Genomic DNA, 19,761 nt, shown 5'->3' with positions numbered 1-19,761 from the left:
AATTTCTTTGCAGTGGATTATCTTGCAGAAAAGCAGATGGTTACCTTGGTAAGCGACAGAAAAGCAACAGAGAAAGGGAGAAAACATGAGGCAAACAATTCAAAACCTTTTCATCTTTTTTTATTTTAAATTACAAAGGATGTTGCATACACTGATGAATCTGTATCTGACTAGAAGTGCTGAGGGGTTGGAAGGTGACAGAAAACAAAGGCAACATTTGAATTGCCTTTTCTTCTGAAAAGAAAAACTGCACAACTATTAACCAACATTTAATAGAATAATTTTTAAACAGCTCATGCGTCAACAAGATAAAATTCTTTCTAGACAAAAGACAAGACTGAATCCAATAAAAAGTTTCATAGCTCCAGTTGGGGGAATGGGGAAACAAAACTACAGAATATTTATGATAGCATTACAAACAGGATCCTACGCCACTATGCAAAAGAGGTTGCCACATTATATGAACAAATGCTCTGAATTCTTGCCCTTCCGCTCTTCTCTTGTGACTTCTTATGTGCGGTCAGCCCTAGTATCATTGTTAATCACAAATGCTAAGATATAGGACAAATCCTAGGGAAAGAAGGTAAAAAAAAAAAAAAGCAGGCAGTGGAATACAGTGTCATAAAAATGTGGTGGAAAGGCAGATACAGTACACACATACACACTTCTGTTATTTGGTTCCGAAAAAAACACAGGGCGAAGGGCAAGACACAGTAATCAGTCCCGCTCCCATCCGCCCAGAATTTAATTAACTACACCATTGTGTTTACATTGTTATGAAAGAGGCAAATCTAGTTCACCCACACTTGGCACACTGAAATACCCAACTCTGATGTTCTTCACTAGTCACCAAGTCTTCAATTCCAGAATATTACTTGGAAGTAGTTTTAAGGTTCTACTCCCTCACTACTACACCCTAACCTCTCTTTTCTAAAGAAAAATGGCAATTTGGCATAATTCAGTTCCTACGTGTAATTTCTACAATTTTCGGTCAGTTTACTAAGCACGAGGATTATGCTTCAACACATAATCCCACTTGCCTATGGAAGTGTAAAACTGTCAGTAGTACGTTTTCATCATCTTTCCCCAACATACTTATTCCTTAAAACGAAACAACCATTCCTACAGTTGACATTCATTGTTACATCCCAATGTGTTTGAATATTAAAAAAACATGGAGTCATCTTCTCATAATGCCCTTATTAAGATTACAAAGATTACAAAAGAATCCACAAGTATTACGGCACTGTGTGAGACTTGTCATGATCCAAGGGAAGAACAAGACTGCAGTTCTGTGCAAAGTTGTGGAAATGGCCTCAGTTCCATGGGAAATGGTATTCCACAATAGACTTCACTAGAAGGATAATTGAAACCTTTTACTTTAACACTGAAAGCATAATTCAATGCATTCTCAAAATTCAAGTTTCAAGATTTGGAGAGATGCTAACATTCTCTTACATAATTAATTAGAAAATACTTGAACAGAATTGTAGGAAGACTATATAAAGAAAGGGAACATAAGCTTTTGTTAATTCCTGCTGAAGGCAACTTGAATTTGTTTCTTAGAAAGTTAACTAAATCTTAGCAGCTAAAATATTTTTAAATCTATGGAATAAAGAAAAGCACATCCATTCTTGACATTTTGGTGAATAAACTAACAGCTTTATTAATGAAGGCAAACATCAGATAATTGTATGAATATTATATATAAAAAAAGAAATCCAAACTAACAGCATTGTATTTCAAAAGTACTGTACTTCTGTTTCTTTTAAAGAGACTTGTCATCTGTTTTATAAAACAAACAAAACGGGTATTCTTCTCCTAAAAAATTCTGGAAAGATGAAATAGTCAATTTCAAGCTGATGGACTGAACACACCTTTCTTTAAATGCAGACTATTGCTAAGAAGCAAATCAAGTCAAGCATCAGAAAGAAGATGTCGGACAAATTCATGAAAGTCAGAAACAAGGGATGTAGTGAAATGACTGCTAGTCTTTCCCTCTCTGGTTTAAAGACCATTCAAAACTGGTCTTTCATACAAATATAAAATAACTATAAAGAGAGGGAATTGGAAACCATACCCATCTGAAATCCTTCATGATGTTTTTATAATTGCTCTGATTCTCTTACCAAAAAGGTCAAAGTGAACGGTATAGGAATTGGAAGGGAATGAAGACGTTAAGTTTAAATGTACAAGTAAGGCACAATATAAAGCCACATCATAATCTGTCATGAAGGATATAGGAAAGGACAAGAATCATACATGGTACAGTAGAACAAGCAATCATATTGACTGAAAAAGTGTGGCGCCCAATTCAAAACTCAGACAAGATCTTAACAAGAACAACTGGACAGCATGCTTTCATATGGAGACAAACTCTATAAAGAATCCAGTGTATCTGAAATGAGGAAGAACGTTTTTTGTTTTTTTTTTTTTCAATCATAGTAGTACTAGAGTCAAAGTTTATAATTGCTTTTGGAACAATGGGTTTATTTGAGGTGAATTCACAATGCCTTCACTTAAAGTAAGATTCTGGACTTCATTATGAGCTATCTGTATACCATGTATGAACACAGAAAACCTTTAGAGAGCTCTTCTCTAATGATCTTCACCCAAAAATACATGCCACAATTTTCAAAAACAGAACATGTACAATTGTTGGGGTTTTTACGTTACCCTTATAAGATTTGTTTGTGTGATACACTAAACGTATATATTTTAATGACAATAGAGGAAGCAGATTATTACTGGCATTAAAGTACAACCATTTCTAGACGGTTTTAAATGCCACAGAGTCCCCTGGTTAAAATGTAAAGCTGCACAGCTTGCCTATGTCATCTTGATGATAAAGTTAAAACAGCAAGAGGATTTAACTTTCACTCTACATTTTACTGCCAGGTTTTTATTTAGATCAAGTATCGCTGCAGCATTCTGACCAGCCCAGATTTAGCAGCAAATGGCAGGAATCATATAAAATGCAATTTTTTTTAACAAAGTGCTTTTCTAAGATATACATACATATATAAATAGGTACAAAATAAAGTGTCAACATTAAAAAGCTCAACTATTTAAAAGCTTTTAACTATTTAACTTAAGTAGTACATATAAAACACTGAAATGCAAGGATATGGAATCTACTAAACAGATTCAAAGTCTTTTTTTTTTTTTGAAATGCAAGACCAAAAAATCAAATTCTGGTTTGCAGACAGGAAAAAAGTATCAAAAACCAGAATTCCTAACAGAGCAGCTAGAAAGGGGCAATTTTATAAACCTCATCAGCTGAATCTCTATCATGAAGTGATTTTCACCTGATTGCAAAACTGCCACATTTTGGGACATGTTTCAATTTACTAAACACACTCTGTCAAAACTTCATATACTTCCAATTTATAAGCCTGTGCTTTGCCTTCTCCCATCTAAAAAGGAAAAACTTTAAACATGAGCTTACATTCTTTTAAACCATTAGCTCTGAGCTTATCATCTGTTCAGCATGAATGCACTAACCAGGTACATTTCCACCAAGCACACAGGAAAATCTTGTGCATCACAGTTCAGCTAAGGTGTTAAGACAATCCTTCTAGAAGTTTCCTTTTCATGATGTCAAAGAAGCATATAAGCAACATTGTTCAGTTGTTACTGTGTTTTAGAATCAAACTTTATAAGCTATAGCTTCATATGCTAGGCTTACAAGTAGGGGAGTGGGGGAGAAGGGATAAAGTAGAAGAAAAGAAAACACACTATAAAGACAAAATATAATTAAAGAATAAATTCTCCAGGGGGTAATGGAGAAACAGTTGGAGAAACAGGTAATTTCCCAGCAGCTAGGTCTGAAATTTTTGGTATTTTTTTCTGGCTAGATAGGATCTTTTTTAAAGTATAGTTTTTAAGCCACCAGTTTTCAGAGTTCAAAACACAAGATCTGAGGATCAAACAGTAAGAGAGACAGAATGGGAAGATCTGTGGGGAAGGTTTATAATGCTGCCTTGACGCAAAAAATTTCTCATCAGAGGTAAAGCTTTAACACAGTTAAAACACTGACTACTGAAGCTGTTTTATGTGAGCAAAAAAGAGCACCTAAAAACTAAATGTGTTAATATTTCTCAGTTCTAGAAACTATAGAAGAAGAATAAGTCACATGTAAGTTTGAAGAAGCTAGTTTGAAAATACCTGTACAAAAATATAAAAATCTATAAATCGTTTTTGTTTTTGTTTTAAGCTTGTGTTGATCTTTGAAAATATTACATGCACAATAATACATCAATTGGAAAAGTGGCAACTAAAGAATTAGATATTTTTAGCTTTTTTCTTTCTTTACATATATATATATACATAATACAATAAAAATAATCTGTATTTTGGTTGTTTGGTGGAAGTATACTACAATAAGCTAAATAAACGTTTTAATTTTCAAGGTCAAAAACTATTTTACCAATAGCTTACTAAAATGAAATATATTAAAATTTCCTACAATTAAGTGCAGAAATAAAAAGACTTACAGACATCTAAATGGCCACCAACTTATCTACTATGGAAGCGAACTAGAGGAACAGCAAAATAATATTTGTGTGTGTGGATGCTCCTTCTGTAGATAATTGGACCCAAACAGAAATAAAATTCACAGTTCAGTAAGATCCCTAACCCTGACCTTTTCATTTTTCTTTTTTTTTTCTCCTTTTTTTCATACATTCATACAGTATCATGTAAGCTGTGCAAAACTTTACTTAGACTGGCAGTTTGCCATATCAGTTGCATTTGTCTTTGGTACAAAAAATAAAACAATCGCAATAATGTGCAAGTATTTGTCTTCTTCCGGTCAAGTACCGAAATATGAGTTTTCTAGAGCCATCTTTTTTTTGTTTGTTTTTTGTTTTGTTTTTTATACAATACACAGACTCTGTGGCATATATCTACATTTCAACATAGTCCTATATACATTCAAAAAATCTGAAAAAGAGTTGGAACAAAAAAAACATTTAAACCCCATAATTTTTCCATCTATATATCTTGTGTTTCCTCATTAGGGTTTTCATCATACAAAATATTACCAGTTGTATAGTTTCCCCAAAATACAAGGCACAAAGAATATGCTTTTTTTCTTACTTGCACAGACATTATATATATATTTATATATATTTATATATACCATATTGAGCTCAGAAAATGAACTTCTAATATGGCACATGGGCATGAGTGCTGGGTTGTGCCATGTACAAGTGAGATTAATGTTTGTGGAAAATTAGAACAAAAGGAATAATTCTAAAAACAATCTAAACTGACTGTTTAAAAAAATGCTTCCTCAATTTTTTTGTGTTGTTCAGAGCATAAACCTGCCACAATATTTGGCTTTTACTAATGTCTTCACTCCTCCCAAACATTTTACTTTAACAGATTTTTGCAATCTGTATCTAAACATTTACTTAAATGTTTGAGTTTCGATTTTGATGACAGTAGCAGTTTTAACCATGGTTTATGCTCTGAAAATGCAATAATCAAGTATTTTGGATCATGCTTCACTTATGCTACTTAGTTCTTAAAACAATGTAACCTAATCATAAATGTTTACATAATGCTAAACTCACATGCAAAACAGAATGAAAATTTACAATGAATAACGTGACAAACACAGACATTTCTGACCAGTGGTCCAATGAGGCTGATTACACTTTTGATGTTGGTATCCTTAGTCCTACAAGGCCTCCAGTGGGATTGCCTTCCGCAGTCTTCTCTAACACTTGGTTAACAAATTCGGAGGTTTGCCCAGCGACTGGGAGACCTGAGAAAAAAGAAAGGCAGCACACTTAGGCACAGAAATGGAGAGGGCATAAAAGGAAGGTGAGAAGTAGGCAGATCTGAGGGTCAGGGGTGGCCCCCAGCTTGATACTGGTCCCAGCCAAGTACTCAGCGGCTTGCTACTGCAACCCAGAAATTAATTCTACTCACCAGATTAGAGCTTGCAATTTTTAGATTAGAAAGGTCAAGCCAGGAATGAAGAATGGTTAATCAACATTTTAAAGCGTGGTAGATGACAGGCAGCAACAGTCCAAACAACAGTCCAAACCCAAAAACCCCCGAGCTGTCAACAAGCGTCGTTCCCCAACTGACCACATCCGCCCTGTTCTGTAAGCCAGTCTCTTCCGACTGCTCCAGCCTCAGTGCGTCCCATGGGTGGGCTTTATCCACACAACTGAAAACACTGACTTGATGTATGTTTTCTAGGTTTCCTTTTCTTCATTTTAAAGAAAAGTGAATGAATAAACAAAGGCGGAAGAGAAGAGGGGGGAAAAGGTGGGAAATAGTGTAATTTGAATTTTTCATCTTCCTTATCTTCTACAGCTGAGGTCAAAAGATACTTCAGATCAGTAAGTTAAATAACAAAGGTATAAGCATGTTTTAAAGGTAATGAGGACATAAATGATTAAAATGAGATGGAAAGAGAAAAATGTCTCATCATTGCTCATAGGAAGAAGTCAAAAGATACTGTAAGAAACAAAGTACTGATGCTCTCTGAGCCATGTGATTAAATGCAGCGTGACTAATAATGGGACAAACTTGATAGTATGTACCTCCTGAGTGATGGATTGAAAATAATAATCACCTATGATGATTCTTGCCAAGAAAATTTAACTGCATTTAGTTAGGAGGAAACAGACAACCCCAGATGTTGGGACATTTTACAAGACCAACTACCTGAATTTTTCATGGGGAAAAAAAAGGGGGGGGCTTGTAGACTGATCTAGATTCAAGAGGGCAAAAAGATATAAATAAATGCAATGCATGATCCTTAACAAACAAACACAAAGGCTATAAAGGACATTATTGAGACAACTGGGGAAGTTTAAATATGGACTCCATACAGATATTTTAATAGTGTTGAAGTACTTGGGTGTGATACTGGTATTGTACCCAAGTAAGAAAATGTCCTTGTTCTTAAGAAACACATGCTGAACTAGTTAGGGATGACGAATTTGTTTAGAAGTTACCTTCAAATACTTAAGAAGAAAAACATGTAGATACAGACAAAAATAAAACAAATGTAGGGACGCCTGGGTGGCTCAGTTGGTTAAGCGGCTGCCTTCGGCTCAGGTCATGATCCCAGTGTCCTGGGATCGAGTCCCACATTGGGCTACTTGCTCGGCAGGGAGCCTGCTTCTCCCTCTGCCTCTGCCTGCCTCTCTGTCTGCCTGTGCTTGCTCTCTCTCCCTCTGTCCCTGACAAATAAATAAATAAAATCTTTAAAAAAAAATGTAGCAAAATATTAACAACTGGTGAATCTAGCTGAATGATAAGCAGACGTTCATATACCATTTCTACTTTTCTTATAGGATTGAAGTCTCAAATGAAAAGGGAAAAATATTAAATATATATGTTGTGTTTTAGTTAAAAATTCAACTCACAGGTCAAAAATGAAGAGCTTAAAAATTATCAGAGAACACATAAAAACTGCAACTATAATAATGGATCATACAGTGAATGACATAAAAAGGAAAAAGCCATATCAACAAAGCCTAACAGCTTTTGATGACAAAACTAAAATCAAACATGTACCAATAAATAAAAAATGACCTAAACTCACCTATTGAAGAAAAACTCCCAGTCTAACAAATAAAATCCAACTTTATGCTATGTATAAAAATCCAGAAGTGAATTTTATGCTGTACTTATCAAAATTAAATTTTAACTTAAATGTTTTTTTAATAATTTTTTTTTTTCACAAATAGGGACTTATTCTGTCTAGTGTTCTGAAACATTTCACTTATTGACTTATAAACATTTCTCCAGGCATTGAATGTTCTTCTCTAACATTTGGAATGATTTCACAGTTCTCCACTAAAGAAACCACCCAAGATTATGTATGTTAGAGCTGGACCTTTCAGTCCTTCTAATTTTTTTTTTAAGATTTTATTTATTTGACAGACAGAGATCACAAGCAGGCAGAGAGGCAAGCAGAGAGGGAGAGGAGGAAGCAGGCTCCCTGCTGAGCAGAGAGCCCCATGTGGGGCTCCATCCCAGGACCCTGGGATCATGACCTGAGCTGAAGGCAGAGGCTTTAACCCACTGAGCCACCCAGGCACCCCAACTTGAATATTTTTAAAAGAGATGTATATATCCAGGATCTATAAAGAACTCCTCAAACTCAACACACACAAAACAGACAATCATAAAAAAATGGGCAGAAGATATGAACAGACACTTCTCCAATGAAGACATACAAATGGCTATCAGACACATGAAAATATGTTCATCATCACTAGCCATCAGGGAGATTCAAATTAAAACCACATTGAGATACCACCTTACACCAGTTAGAATGGCCAAAATTAGCAAGACAGGAAACAACGTGTGTTGGAGAGGATGTGGAGAAAGGGGAACCCTCTTACACTGTTGGTGGGAATGCAAGTTGGTGCAGCCACTTTGGAAAACAGTGTGGAGATTCCTCAAGAAATTAAAAACAGAGCTTCCCTATGACCCTGCAATTGCACTACTGGGTATTTACCCCAAAGATACAGATGTAGTGAAAAGAAGGGCCATCTGTACCCCAATGTTTATAGCAGCAATGGCCACAGTTGCCAAACTGTGGAAAGAACCAAGATATCCTTCAACGGATGAATGGATAAGGAAGATGTGGTCCATATACACTATGGAGTATTATGCCTCCATCAGAAAGGATGAATACCCAACTTTTGTAGCAACATGGACGGGACTGGAAGAGATTATGCTGAGTGAAATAAGTCAAGCAGAGAGAGTCAATTATCATACGGTTTCCCTTATTTGTGGAGCATAACAAATAGCATGGAGGACAAGGGGAGATGGAGAATAGAAAGGAGTTGAGGGAAATTGGAAGGGGAGGTGAACCATGAGAGACTATGGACTCTGAAAAACAATCTGAGGGTTTTGAAGGGGCGGGGGGGTGGGAGGTTGGGGGAACCAGGTGGTGGGTATTAGAGAGGGCACGGACTGCATGGAGCACTGGGTGTGGTGCAAAAACAATGAATACTGTTACACTGAAAAGAAATAAAAAATTAAAAAAAAAGATGTATCTAGTATAAAGTGATTCAGAAAGACTGAAAATTAAAGGGTAGGCAAAGGTACACTAAGGATATATAAATAATAAGAAATCTAGATTCGTGATTGCAGTATCAGAACTGAATTCAGAGAAAAAGTTATAAACAAGACCAAAGAAGTATGCTTCATGATGACAGAGATTATAATCCATAATGAAGACCTAGCAGTAAGGAATCCTATTCAAGCACTCCATCATTCAAATAAAACCACAGAAAATATGAGAAAAAACCGAAACACATTAGCAGGGACCTTTCTCAGTTTTACATAGAGTAAATGGACACCTTCTATAAAAATTAAAAGGAAAAAAAGACCTAACTAAGATTACCTAATCAACATATAATGGAGTCTTAACATAAAACAGAAAATATATATACTTTTTAAATGTCCACAGAATGGTTAATTAGGTTGTAATAAACATAACAATGTAAATAAATGTAACCATGTTAGGTAGCTAAAAAAATCTGAATCACAAAAAAAAAAAAAAAGAAAAGTTAGTAACAAAACTAGAAAATGATAATGTCTACCATCAGGAAAATTTTAAATCTCTCTCAATTCTTGGGCCACAGAATAAATCAAACTTAAAATTCCATATTATTTAGAAAACAAATATGACATATCAGAATTTATGAAAATAGCTACGGCAGCTCTAGGGAGAAATTTCCAAGGTTTTTATTATTATCAATGAACAACAAAGAATAAAAAAGAAGTGAATGAAGCATCTAACTTAAGAAATTAGAAGAACTGATGAATTCAAGAGCGGGTTCTTTGGAGGGAAAGTAGAACGACCTATAATTAACCAATTCAAGAAGTGAAGACAAACACAGTAGACATAAAGTAAGAAATGAAAATGAAGCACTAGCCACTGATATAGAGGCTATTAAAAAACAAAGACAATTTTAATAAATTTGAGGTCATGGAGGAAGTGGATAATTTTCTAAGAATATACAAACTAATCAAACAGACTTCAGAAGAGCTTGTAATCTGACATACAAATTATCATAGAGGACACAGAGAAAGTTTTCAAAGAGTTAATCAAAAAAACACACTGGACCAGGTAGTTTCAAAGAGTATTCTACCAAATCTTTAAGAAAAAGAAACTCCAATTTATGTAAAGTGCTCCAGAGGGAAGTTCTGGAAAGACTGCTGTATGGCAGCACAGATTTTTTAATCTCCCCAATGCCCCATATAAAAACAGAGATTAAGGGGTGCCTGGGTGGCTCAGTGGGTTTAGCCTCTGCCTTCGGCTCAGGTCATGATCTCAGGGTCCTGGGATTGAGTCCCACATCAGGCTGTCTGCTCAGCGGGGAGCCTGCTTCCCTCTCTCTGCCTACCTCTCTGCCTACTTGTGATCTCTATCAAATAAATTTTAAAAAGAGAGATTAAACAGAAACCATCAACCCATGGAAAACATTATCGAGTGACAACATACCTCTATAAACCCCAAAATTCAAAATGGTGGACACAAACTTCCAAAAGCTACAAGACCTGTATGGCATTAACATTACCACTATTGGTGTAGGATGAGTCAAAGGGATTAATGTACCTGAGAACAAAAGAAGTCAAACATAGCCAACAGGTTACTCCCTGGAACCCACAGGAGACCAACATGAGAAAACAGCTGAAATTGTGAGAGATTGGTCCAAATGAACAGTGAGTAAAAGGGGAGTGTAAGAAGCCAACAGTAAGATGTTGAGGGGCTAAAGCAGTCTAGCTCTGTGAACTAAAAACTGACCAACCAGGACTCCCTTGCAGTACAGGAGGCAGGACTGGTAAGAATCAAAATTAGGCAAGACAGGAAAAACAAATATGAAAGAAAGAGATGGCCAGGATAAAATGGGAAAGGAGCACAGAACAAGAAATTTCAGAAAGCAAGCTGCCATGTGCACCTGCCCTGCCACAGGTTCTTCTTCTTGCCCCCACTTGACTGTGGGCTAGGGACATACACATGTACCAGCAAAATCCCCTCACACCTTCTGCTTTTGAACATCACTGCTAATGCCAAAGGCACTTGCCCACAGGTTCCTTTGTTTTTCTTCCACTTGCTCTGTCTCCTTCCTACCTGCTTTGTTAAACCCTTTCCCTTACTGTTCCCTCCATTTGGCTCCCTGTGGCATGTGGTCACTTTGTTTCTCTATGGTAAACTTTCTCCTGCTCTTCTGCTGTGTCCCTTCCTTAGGCTGGATTGAATGACCATCTCATAAATGAATACAAAACACAGTTTTGTATTAACTGAAAACAGAGGACTCTAAAATCTGAAGTTAGGAAAGCAGTCGTGAACTAAACTTTCTTTTCAAGGTTTAGAAAAAACAGTTTTACATGTATTAAGATAAAAAATCCCATAAAAAGTTATTTTAAGTGGGGCGCCTGGGTGGCTCAGTCAGTTAAGTATCTGCCTTTGGCTCAGGTCATGATCTTAGGGTCCTGGGATCGAGCCCGTATTGGGTTTCCTGATCAGCGAGAAGTCTCTCCCTCTGCTCCTACCCCCTGCTCATGTTCTCTTTCAAATGGATAAAAAAAAAATCTTTAAAAACAGGTTATTGTAAGATAAAAGCGAAGACTCCTACAATGAAAGTGTGCCTGAAAGATATGACTATAAACACCCATATCCCACTATTATCCCAAATGGTTACAACACACTATTATTTCAGAAAGAACTCAATGAATTTCAAAATGAACTAAAAGAATGAATGAATAAAGAAGATGTAGTGTGGGGACACACACACACACACACAGGAATATTACTTAGCCATCAAAAAGAATGAACTCGGGCGCCTGGGTGGCTCAGTGGGTTAAGCCACTGCCTTCGGCTCAGGTCATGATCTCGGGGTCCTGGGATCGAGTCCCACGTCGGGCTCTCTGCTCAGCGGGGAGCCTGCTTCCCCCCGCCACCTCTGCCTGCCTCTCTGCCTACTTGTGATCTCTCTCTGTCAAATAAATAAATAAAATCTTAAAAAAAAAAAAAAGAATGAACTCTTACCATTTTTAACGATGTGGATGGAAAAAGAGTATTATGCTAAGCAAAATGTCAGAGAAAGACAAATACCATATGATTTCAACTCATATGTGGAATTTAAGAAACAAAACAGATGAACATAGGGGAAGGAAAGGATAAATAAAATAAGATGAAGATAGGGAGGCAAAGCATAAGAGACCCTGAACTCTAGGAAACAAAGTGAGGGTTGCTGGAGGGGAGGCAGGTGGGGGGATGGGCTAAGTGGGTGATGGGCATTAAGGAGGACACTTGATGCATCAGTTGTGTCTCTAAATTCTATGCCTGAGACTAATAATACAGTACATGTTAAATTGAATTTAAATAATTAAAAAAAGACAAAACCAAAGAAACATAAGAGTAGCAAATAAACACAACAATAATGCTTTTAAGAGAAGGAGGGGTACAAAGGAGAAAGAACTTTAAAGAAATTAAGAGATAAAAAAATTGACCAAACGTGAACTTGCCTCAGAAAATACTAAAGATAGGCAAAGAAGATCCCACCCACAAATAGTAAGTCCCAGAACAACAATAACAACAACAAAAACAAAGCAAGGAGGGGTGCCTGGGTGGGTCAGTTAAGCACCCAACTCTTGATCTCAGCTCAGGTTTTGATCTCAGGGTCGTGAGTTCAAGCCCTGCAGTGGGGTCCACGCATAGCTTAAAAAAAAAAAAAAAAAACAGCCAGGAAACAGATCAAATACTAAAAAGATCTGAACTACCTATTAAAAGAGCACAGTGTACCCATGAGAATATCAACTAAAATGAACAACTCCAAGACAAAGTTTACTAAAATTACTGGGAATGAAAGAAAAAGAAAAAATCTTACTGACATTGGCAAAAATAGCAAATGAGTTATAAGGAAAAAAAGTAAGGCGACTATTAGGTTTTTTTGGGGGGGGGAATTATTAATTTTTTAATAGCAATATTTTATGCCAAAAGAAAAACAGAAAATCATTTAAAATAAAGAAAATATAAGTCAAGGATTTTGAATCTGGTAAAACTGACTTTTTTGTATGTAAGGAGAATATACAAACTTATCAACATACAAGGTCTTTACATTTAAAAACAAAAAAAAATCTTTTAAAAAAAGATTATTTATTTGACAGAGAGAGATCATAAGTAGGCAGAGAGGCAGGCAGAGAGAAGCGGAAGCAGGCTCCCTGCTGAACAGAGAGCCTGATGCAGGGTTTCCATCAGGGTACTGATGTGGGTTAAGCCTCTACCTTTGGCCCAGGTCATGATCTTAACTGACTCTGTCATGAACAAAATCTTTAATTTTCTAAAGTATGAGTGATGGATTACAGGAACAAGATGGAAACAAAACTCTTAAAAAAAATCTAAGTGGTGAAGATGTAATATGGTAACAACTAATACTGAGTATTGAGAATTTATGTGCTTAGCAGGGTGCTAAGTGTTTATATGCACTCTTCCCATTTAATCCACCCATTGTTCATATTTTACAGATGAAGAAAATGAGGTTGAGGGAAGTCAAGTCATTTCCCTAGGGTCCTAATGTAGTAAGTAGCAGGGCCAAGAGTTAAATCTCAAACTGATTTCAAATACTCTGATTTTAACCACTACAATAAACAAGCTTTTATTTTTTTTAAACACGATTTTAATTTTTAGACCAGTGGCTACTGCTGGAACCACAGAGAAACCTAGCCTTTTTTGGTAAAAAGACAGGAAACAAGGCATGCAGACCTAAGGTACCTTACAATAAAGAAAATGTTTCAATAATGAAGATAAAAAAGTGTCAAATGTTACAAAGAATGTCAAGAAAAAGAAATTCTCAAGCAAGCCTACAGGATGAAGTGATTAGCAGGCCACACGTGAACTACTCAGGTCAACTATTACACAGGATGGGTGATAGATGACAGGCCTAAGGGATGGCATGTGGGGGCAGTGTGAACACTGGAACTCAAAGAACTTAATTCTATGCCTGGTTCGGCCATTTATTGATTGTATAACTTATGTCAAGTTACTTTAAGACCTTCCCGTGTTTCTAATTCCTCATTTGTAAAATCAGAATAATAATAATACCTCCTTCACAGAGCTGTGAAAGTCGATAACTAACCAACCTTGACAGAAAGGTACCGGATCTTAGTAAATACCCATAAATTTCAGTTGTTTATCCTTTCCTAACACTCAAGCAATCCTTTCCGGGCTCTTGATCTCTCCTTTAAATCTTCTCCTTTGGCCTTCAAACATGAATGCTGTCAATTCGTTAAACTGTTTTGTCAAAATCTTTATGCATTGCTAATTTTATTAATGATTCTGAATTGCCCTTCAAAAACACCAGAATATTTCATATGCAGTATGAACACAATGCTAAGCTAGTAACTGCAAAGACATGAGAAACCTACTAAGAAGTACATGGAAGCATTCAATGTGTATTTATTTTTTATTAAAGAAAATTCAATCACCTTGGTAGCCGTGAGAAGTATTTCTCTGTTAACAGAAATAAACTACTATTCCTCACTCTACTCCATCTAAACATCTTGATTTCTTCACAGCAATTGCCACAATCCGTTATTTTTTCCCGTTTATTCTTTGCCTTCCATTTTTAGACTACAAGCTTCCTAAGAGTAGTGATCAAATCTCTATTATTCATCCCTGTATTCCCCAACACCTGGCATATAGTAGGCATTGGAGAAACTTTGATGAATGAATTTATAGTAACTGGAAGTAAGAAAAATCATCCTAACAGAAATGTAAAAAAAAAAATTCCAAGATATTTATAATTTAAAAAAAAAATAGAACAATTTATGGTGTTCGTTACCCTAAAATTCAGGTAAGAAACTAAATAATTATTAAAAACTAAGCTCTAATTCCTTTAAGTGATCTGATTCAATACACAGCATACTGGGGAAAAATGAAGAAAATTCTCAGGTAACTGAAGTTTGCCACTCTACACAATGACTGCATAACAGTTTTCAAAGACAATCCTACAATACATATTGCTAAATAAAACACATAAAACAGCTGAGCCAATTTTATGATGCTTCAGGGTTTTCATGGATTGTATTATGCTACAATGTCCTTGGGATGCTACTCATCTGTAAGGTGATCTGCTCTTATGGCAACTAAGCTCTTGCACCTCTAGAGTTCTCCTATATTAGCTACCTCTCCCCTCCCTGTCAGGTAGTACTCTGCCTCTGTTCCTCCTCATGTTATATAATCTATTCAGGGAAAAAACAGATAATTAAGTTTATTAGAACCCTGTGAACTGTATTACTGAGTAAAACATACAGGTAAGAACATCTACCAAAATATAAATTGCAGGCTTGACAGCTCAGGGATCTTTATTTTTCCCATAAAAGGTTAAAGGTGCTAGAAGTTCATCTTTCCTAAGTATTAAAACAGTCCAGCGATGAAGTCTAAATAACAAATCGGGGCAACGAGCAATACGTTTATGAATGCAAAATCTCAAAAGACAAAACAACTTGTAAAGAAGAGTAACTACAATTATGAACATTTGAGTTTTTCCTTAAAGAATGTTTCATATCTCCTTAAATCATGTACCTTATACCACATGTTACTGTTAGGAATTCATCCAATATTCTTACCAAGAGTATCCTTAATGAGCATTTCAAGCTTCTGCCCCATGTTGGGTCCTCTCTCCTCTCTTGGATTCTGTACTCGGTTTACAATCTCTTGCTTGATGGAGTTGATTACAAATAATAAATTATCTGGAAGACAGAACAAGACACTTGGAACATGCCACTAATATGGAAGAATTTTCTTTTTATTGTGTAATAACAGTTATTCAGTTAAAAATGGAAAACTTGTAAGAAAATATTAAGTAGTTATGGTTATAAGCTTTTTTAAAATTTAAAAATTCAATTAGCCAGCATATAGTACACCACTAGTTTTAGATGTAGAGTTCAGTTATAAGCTTTTTTTTTTATCCAAACAAACATTTTTCAAATGATGTGCCGGTTTTGATGACACACTGTAGACATGTATAAATGTCTACTATCCTGTAAGCAACTTTATTGTCTTCATGGCTTTAAGAACTATAATAGTGCCTGTATAATGAATCACAGGATCTTAGTAAATATTTACTAAATAAATCAAATGAAGTCCTTCAAGTCCTCCAAAGACAAAACTTTAAAAACTATCCCCAGTTTGAGAGTTAACCAAAAGTAAATAGAAAGAGGTAAATCATAAAGAGCAGATATCAATAAAACAGCAGAAACATACAACAGAGAAAGTTAACAAAGCCAAAAGTGGTTCCCTAAAAATAGCAACAAAATTGATATCTGCTCCCACCCCCCCATCCCTAGCTAAATAGATTGATCACCTATATCTGGAATGAAAAAGGGGTTATCACTTAAGAATCTAGAGCTATTGAAAAGATAGTAAGAAAATGCTATGTCAACAAATTAAACAACTTGGTAAAAATGGTCACATTCCTTGAAAATGCAACTTAAAAAATTGACACAAGAAGAAATGAAAAATATGAACAGCTTATTTCAAGTAAAGGAATTAATTTATCCAAAAATATTCCTAAAAGAAGGGTTTTAATAGAAAATTGTATCAAATATACATGAAGAATAAAACTGATCTTATTAAACTTTTCAAAAAAGAGGAGGAAAGATCATGGCTCAATTCACTCTGTAAGGTCAAAATAGCCCAAATTCTAAAACCTGACAAAAACATTACAAAAAAAAGAAAACCACAGACCAATATCCCTCTTGAATACAGATACACAAATCCTTAACAAAATATTAACACAAAATCCAACTTAATGTCTTAGAACAGAATCTTATAGAATATTTTCAATAGACTCTAATATAAAAAGGACGATATATCACAACCAAGTAGAGTTTATTCCAAGAATGCAAGGTTGGTTTAATATTCAAAAATCCCAGTTAATTTACCATATTAAGAGGTAAATATGTGATATATTACCCGAATAAAGGAGAACACGACTGCCCCAACAGATGCAAAAAAGACCATATGACAATATTCAACACCCATTTGTGATAAATGAAACTACAAAAAAAAAGGGGAGAACTTAAAGTGATAGAGGGCATCTCATCTTACAAAAAAGCCTACTGCCAACATCATACTTTAAGGTGAAAGGTTCCCCACACCCAAGATGGATTTATTTTTCTTGCCTTATTGTAATATCTAGGACATTGGATGGACATGGTGATTGCCTTGTTTGCAAAGGCATTAGTATCAGAAAAGAAATAAAGCCATCCCTATTTGCAGATGATGACTGCTTAAACAGAAAATCCAGGGCATCTATACACCTACCACTGGAACTAATAAACAAATTAAGCAAGATAATGGGATACAATAGTAATATGCAAAAATCCATTTTATATATTAGCAGCAGAGTTTAAAAATAAAATTTCCAAAAATAATTCCAATTACAGTGCACCAAAAAATATAAAACACCCAGGAATAGATCTAACAAAAGATGTTAAGCATTCTATACTGAAAACTATGAAACAAGGCACAGAGAAATTAAAGGCGAATTAACAAATGTAAAGAAATACCAAGTTCATGGATTAGAAGACTACATTTTGTTGAAATGGTAATTCACTCCAAATTGATCTACAGATTGAAAGCAATCCCAATCCAAATTTCATTAAGCTTTTTTTGTAAAGAGTGATTCCAAAATGTATATGGTCATGTAAATGACCTAGCATAGCCAATGCAACTCTGAAAAAACAAAATTGTAGGACTAACAAGAACTTATACTTACCTAAGATTTACTATAAAACTACAGTAATCAAAACAGTTTGTACCCACATAAAGGTAGACAAATGATCAGTTGAACAGAATACAGAGTCCAGAAGTGGACTCACATGTTTAGGGTCAACTGATTTGACAAAGGAAAAAACAACTGAACAGGAAAAGGAAGGTCTTTTTAATGAATGGTGTTTGATCAACTGGATAGTCATATGGGAAAAAAATTAACATCAATTCTCAACATATACCATAAATAAAAATTAACCTAAAATGGATCATAAGCCTAAATGTAAAACCTAAAACTATATGAACTCTGAGAGAAAACATACAAAAAAGTATTTGCATTTTGGAGTTGGCAAAGTTTTTAAGAACACTAAAACTATGAAATATAAAAGGAAAGCCTGGCAAACTGGAGTTCATCAGAATTAAAAATTTTTGCTCTTTGGTAGCTCTTGGGTTACCCCAGTTTCCATGACTTGGTTCATTTTCCAACTGGGGATGTCTTAGGGATGTCCCTTCTCAGTGCGGTCTTTTATATTTACTTGGGCACTTAATCTTTAGCAGAAACGATGAATTCATTAACTCCTGTGTTTACATATTGTTAATCCTTCACCCTCTAAATGCCAGGTAAATTCCATTTTAACATCTTAAGGGATACAAACTCTTTAATCCTAAAATAAAGGGATTAGAAAGGCAGGGTATTGTGTTGTGCTTAATTGTATGTAGTATAAAACATATAATGTAGAGTAACTAAGACCTTCAGAATATAAATAAATAAAAAGGATAAGGATAATGGAGTAAATTTTTCATAAAGTTTATTTCATTTTGAGATTATTTGTCTCAATTTTTTAGTGCTAAAACATCCCTCCTTGTATTCAAATGTCACTGACTTGTGAGTTACAAATTCCAGAAACTACTGGGTTAATAGGCGGGTAGTGGGTAATAAGTGTTCCACAAAACAATAACAGACCATCTGACAGATATTTCAAGGAATCGAGGACACCATTCTCTTGAGAAATGTACCAGAAACTCTAGGAAGATTTTTCAAACTACACATGGCAAACTGCACAAGAGCATCTCATAGGTTTTGAAATTACTTCTAAACCAATAGTTAAGGCTGGCTGTTCTTTCCCAGAAACTGGAGAAGAGAAACTAGTAAGAAAGAAGTGGAAGAGAAATAAATGAATGGTAAGAGCCTGTCCTCCTTCATGTTAATTGAGAAAGAAAATGGTACCTTTTAAAGATGGGCCTTTTCCTACATGAAAATATAAGATTCTTTAAGTCAGCTTTAGAAACAAGAAAAATTTAAGACAGCTACCATAACTCAATTTGAGATAGAACACATCCAGAAGCACACATACTCCTGGCCATTACCAACGTCCCAGGTGTTCCCTAACCCAGAATATATTTACATCACAGACCAAAGCATGTGTGGGGGGGTGTGCATTAGCAGACAAATGCAAAAATATCTGACTATAAATAATTATGGATATACATATATACATAATTACGGATAAATACGTTAACTGAACAAAACACATACAGATGCCTACAACTGTCCAAGGAAACACAGACCCAGAAGGCTCCCAATAGCCCACCACATCTCCCTAGAGCCCAAGTCATCTGGTTCTAAAAGAGAATATGAATGCATATGATATTGTAATCATTATGTGTATATATACTCACAGAGCTCAAGGTCCGAACGCTTCAACCGCAAGAAAGAATAATAGGAAAATGGGTAGATTTCCTTTCCAACAAACCAACTATTGTTTTACCTAATTCATTTACCTGATGAGAGTTCCTGAGTGGCCATTAATATATAAAACTATCAGCTCATTTCACAAGTTGTAAACTTCACAATAGGAAATCCTCTTTCTGCCCTCACAAATGGAAACAAGATAATCAAGATACAAATTAAGAAAACTGCACAAAGTTTACTGAGCACTTATGTGCCAGATGTCGTGCTGGACTTCAGAAAGTCTCTGGAAACAAATAGTAAC

The 19,761-nt window shown here is 35.4% G+C and overlaps 1 protein-coding gene across 4 annotated transcripts in view; it reads right to left on the bottom strand.

The window, feature by feature from the left end:
• Positions 1-101: 101 nt before the first annotated feature.
• CREBRF (CREB3 regulatory factor) overlaps positions 102-19,761 on the bottom strand; it is a 53,107-nt gene continuing 33,447 nt past the window's right edge. For all 4 annotated transcript variants that reach the window (XM_032851827.1, XM_032851830.1, XM_032851829.1 and 1 more), the window contains 2 exons: positions 15,622-15,744; positions 102-5,773 (listed from right to left, as the gene is read on the bottom strand). In XM_032851827.1, the coding sequence (XP_032707718.1) occupies positions 5,658-5,773; positions 15,622-15,744 (239 nt within the window). In that variant the 3' untranslated portion in view covers positions 102-5,657. The remainder of the gene's footprint in view (positions 5,774-15,621; positions 15,745-19,761) is intronic.

Source organism: Lontra canadensis, unplaced genomic scaffold (genome assembly GCF_010015895.1).
Source record: "Lontra canadensis isolate GAN:19392208 unplaced genomic scaffold, GSC_riverotter_1.0 scaffold5, whole genome shotgun sequence".
Lineage (NCBI taxonomy): Eukaryota > Metazoa > Chordata > Mammalia > Carnivora > Mustelidae > Lontra > Lontra canadensis.
This window is presented reverse-complemented; position numbering and strand designations above follow the sequence as displayed.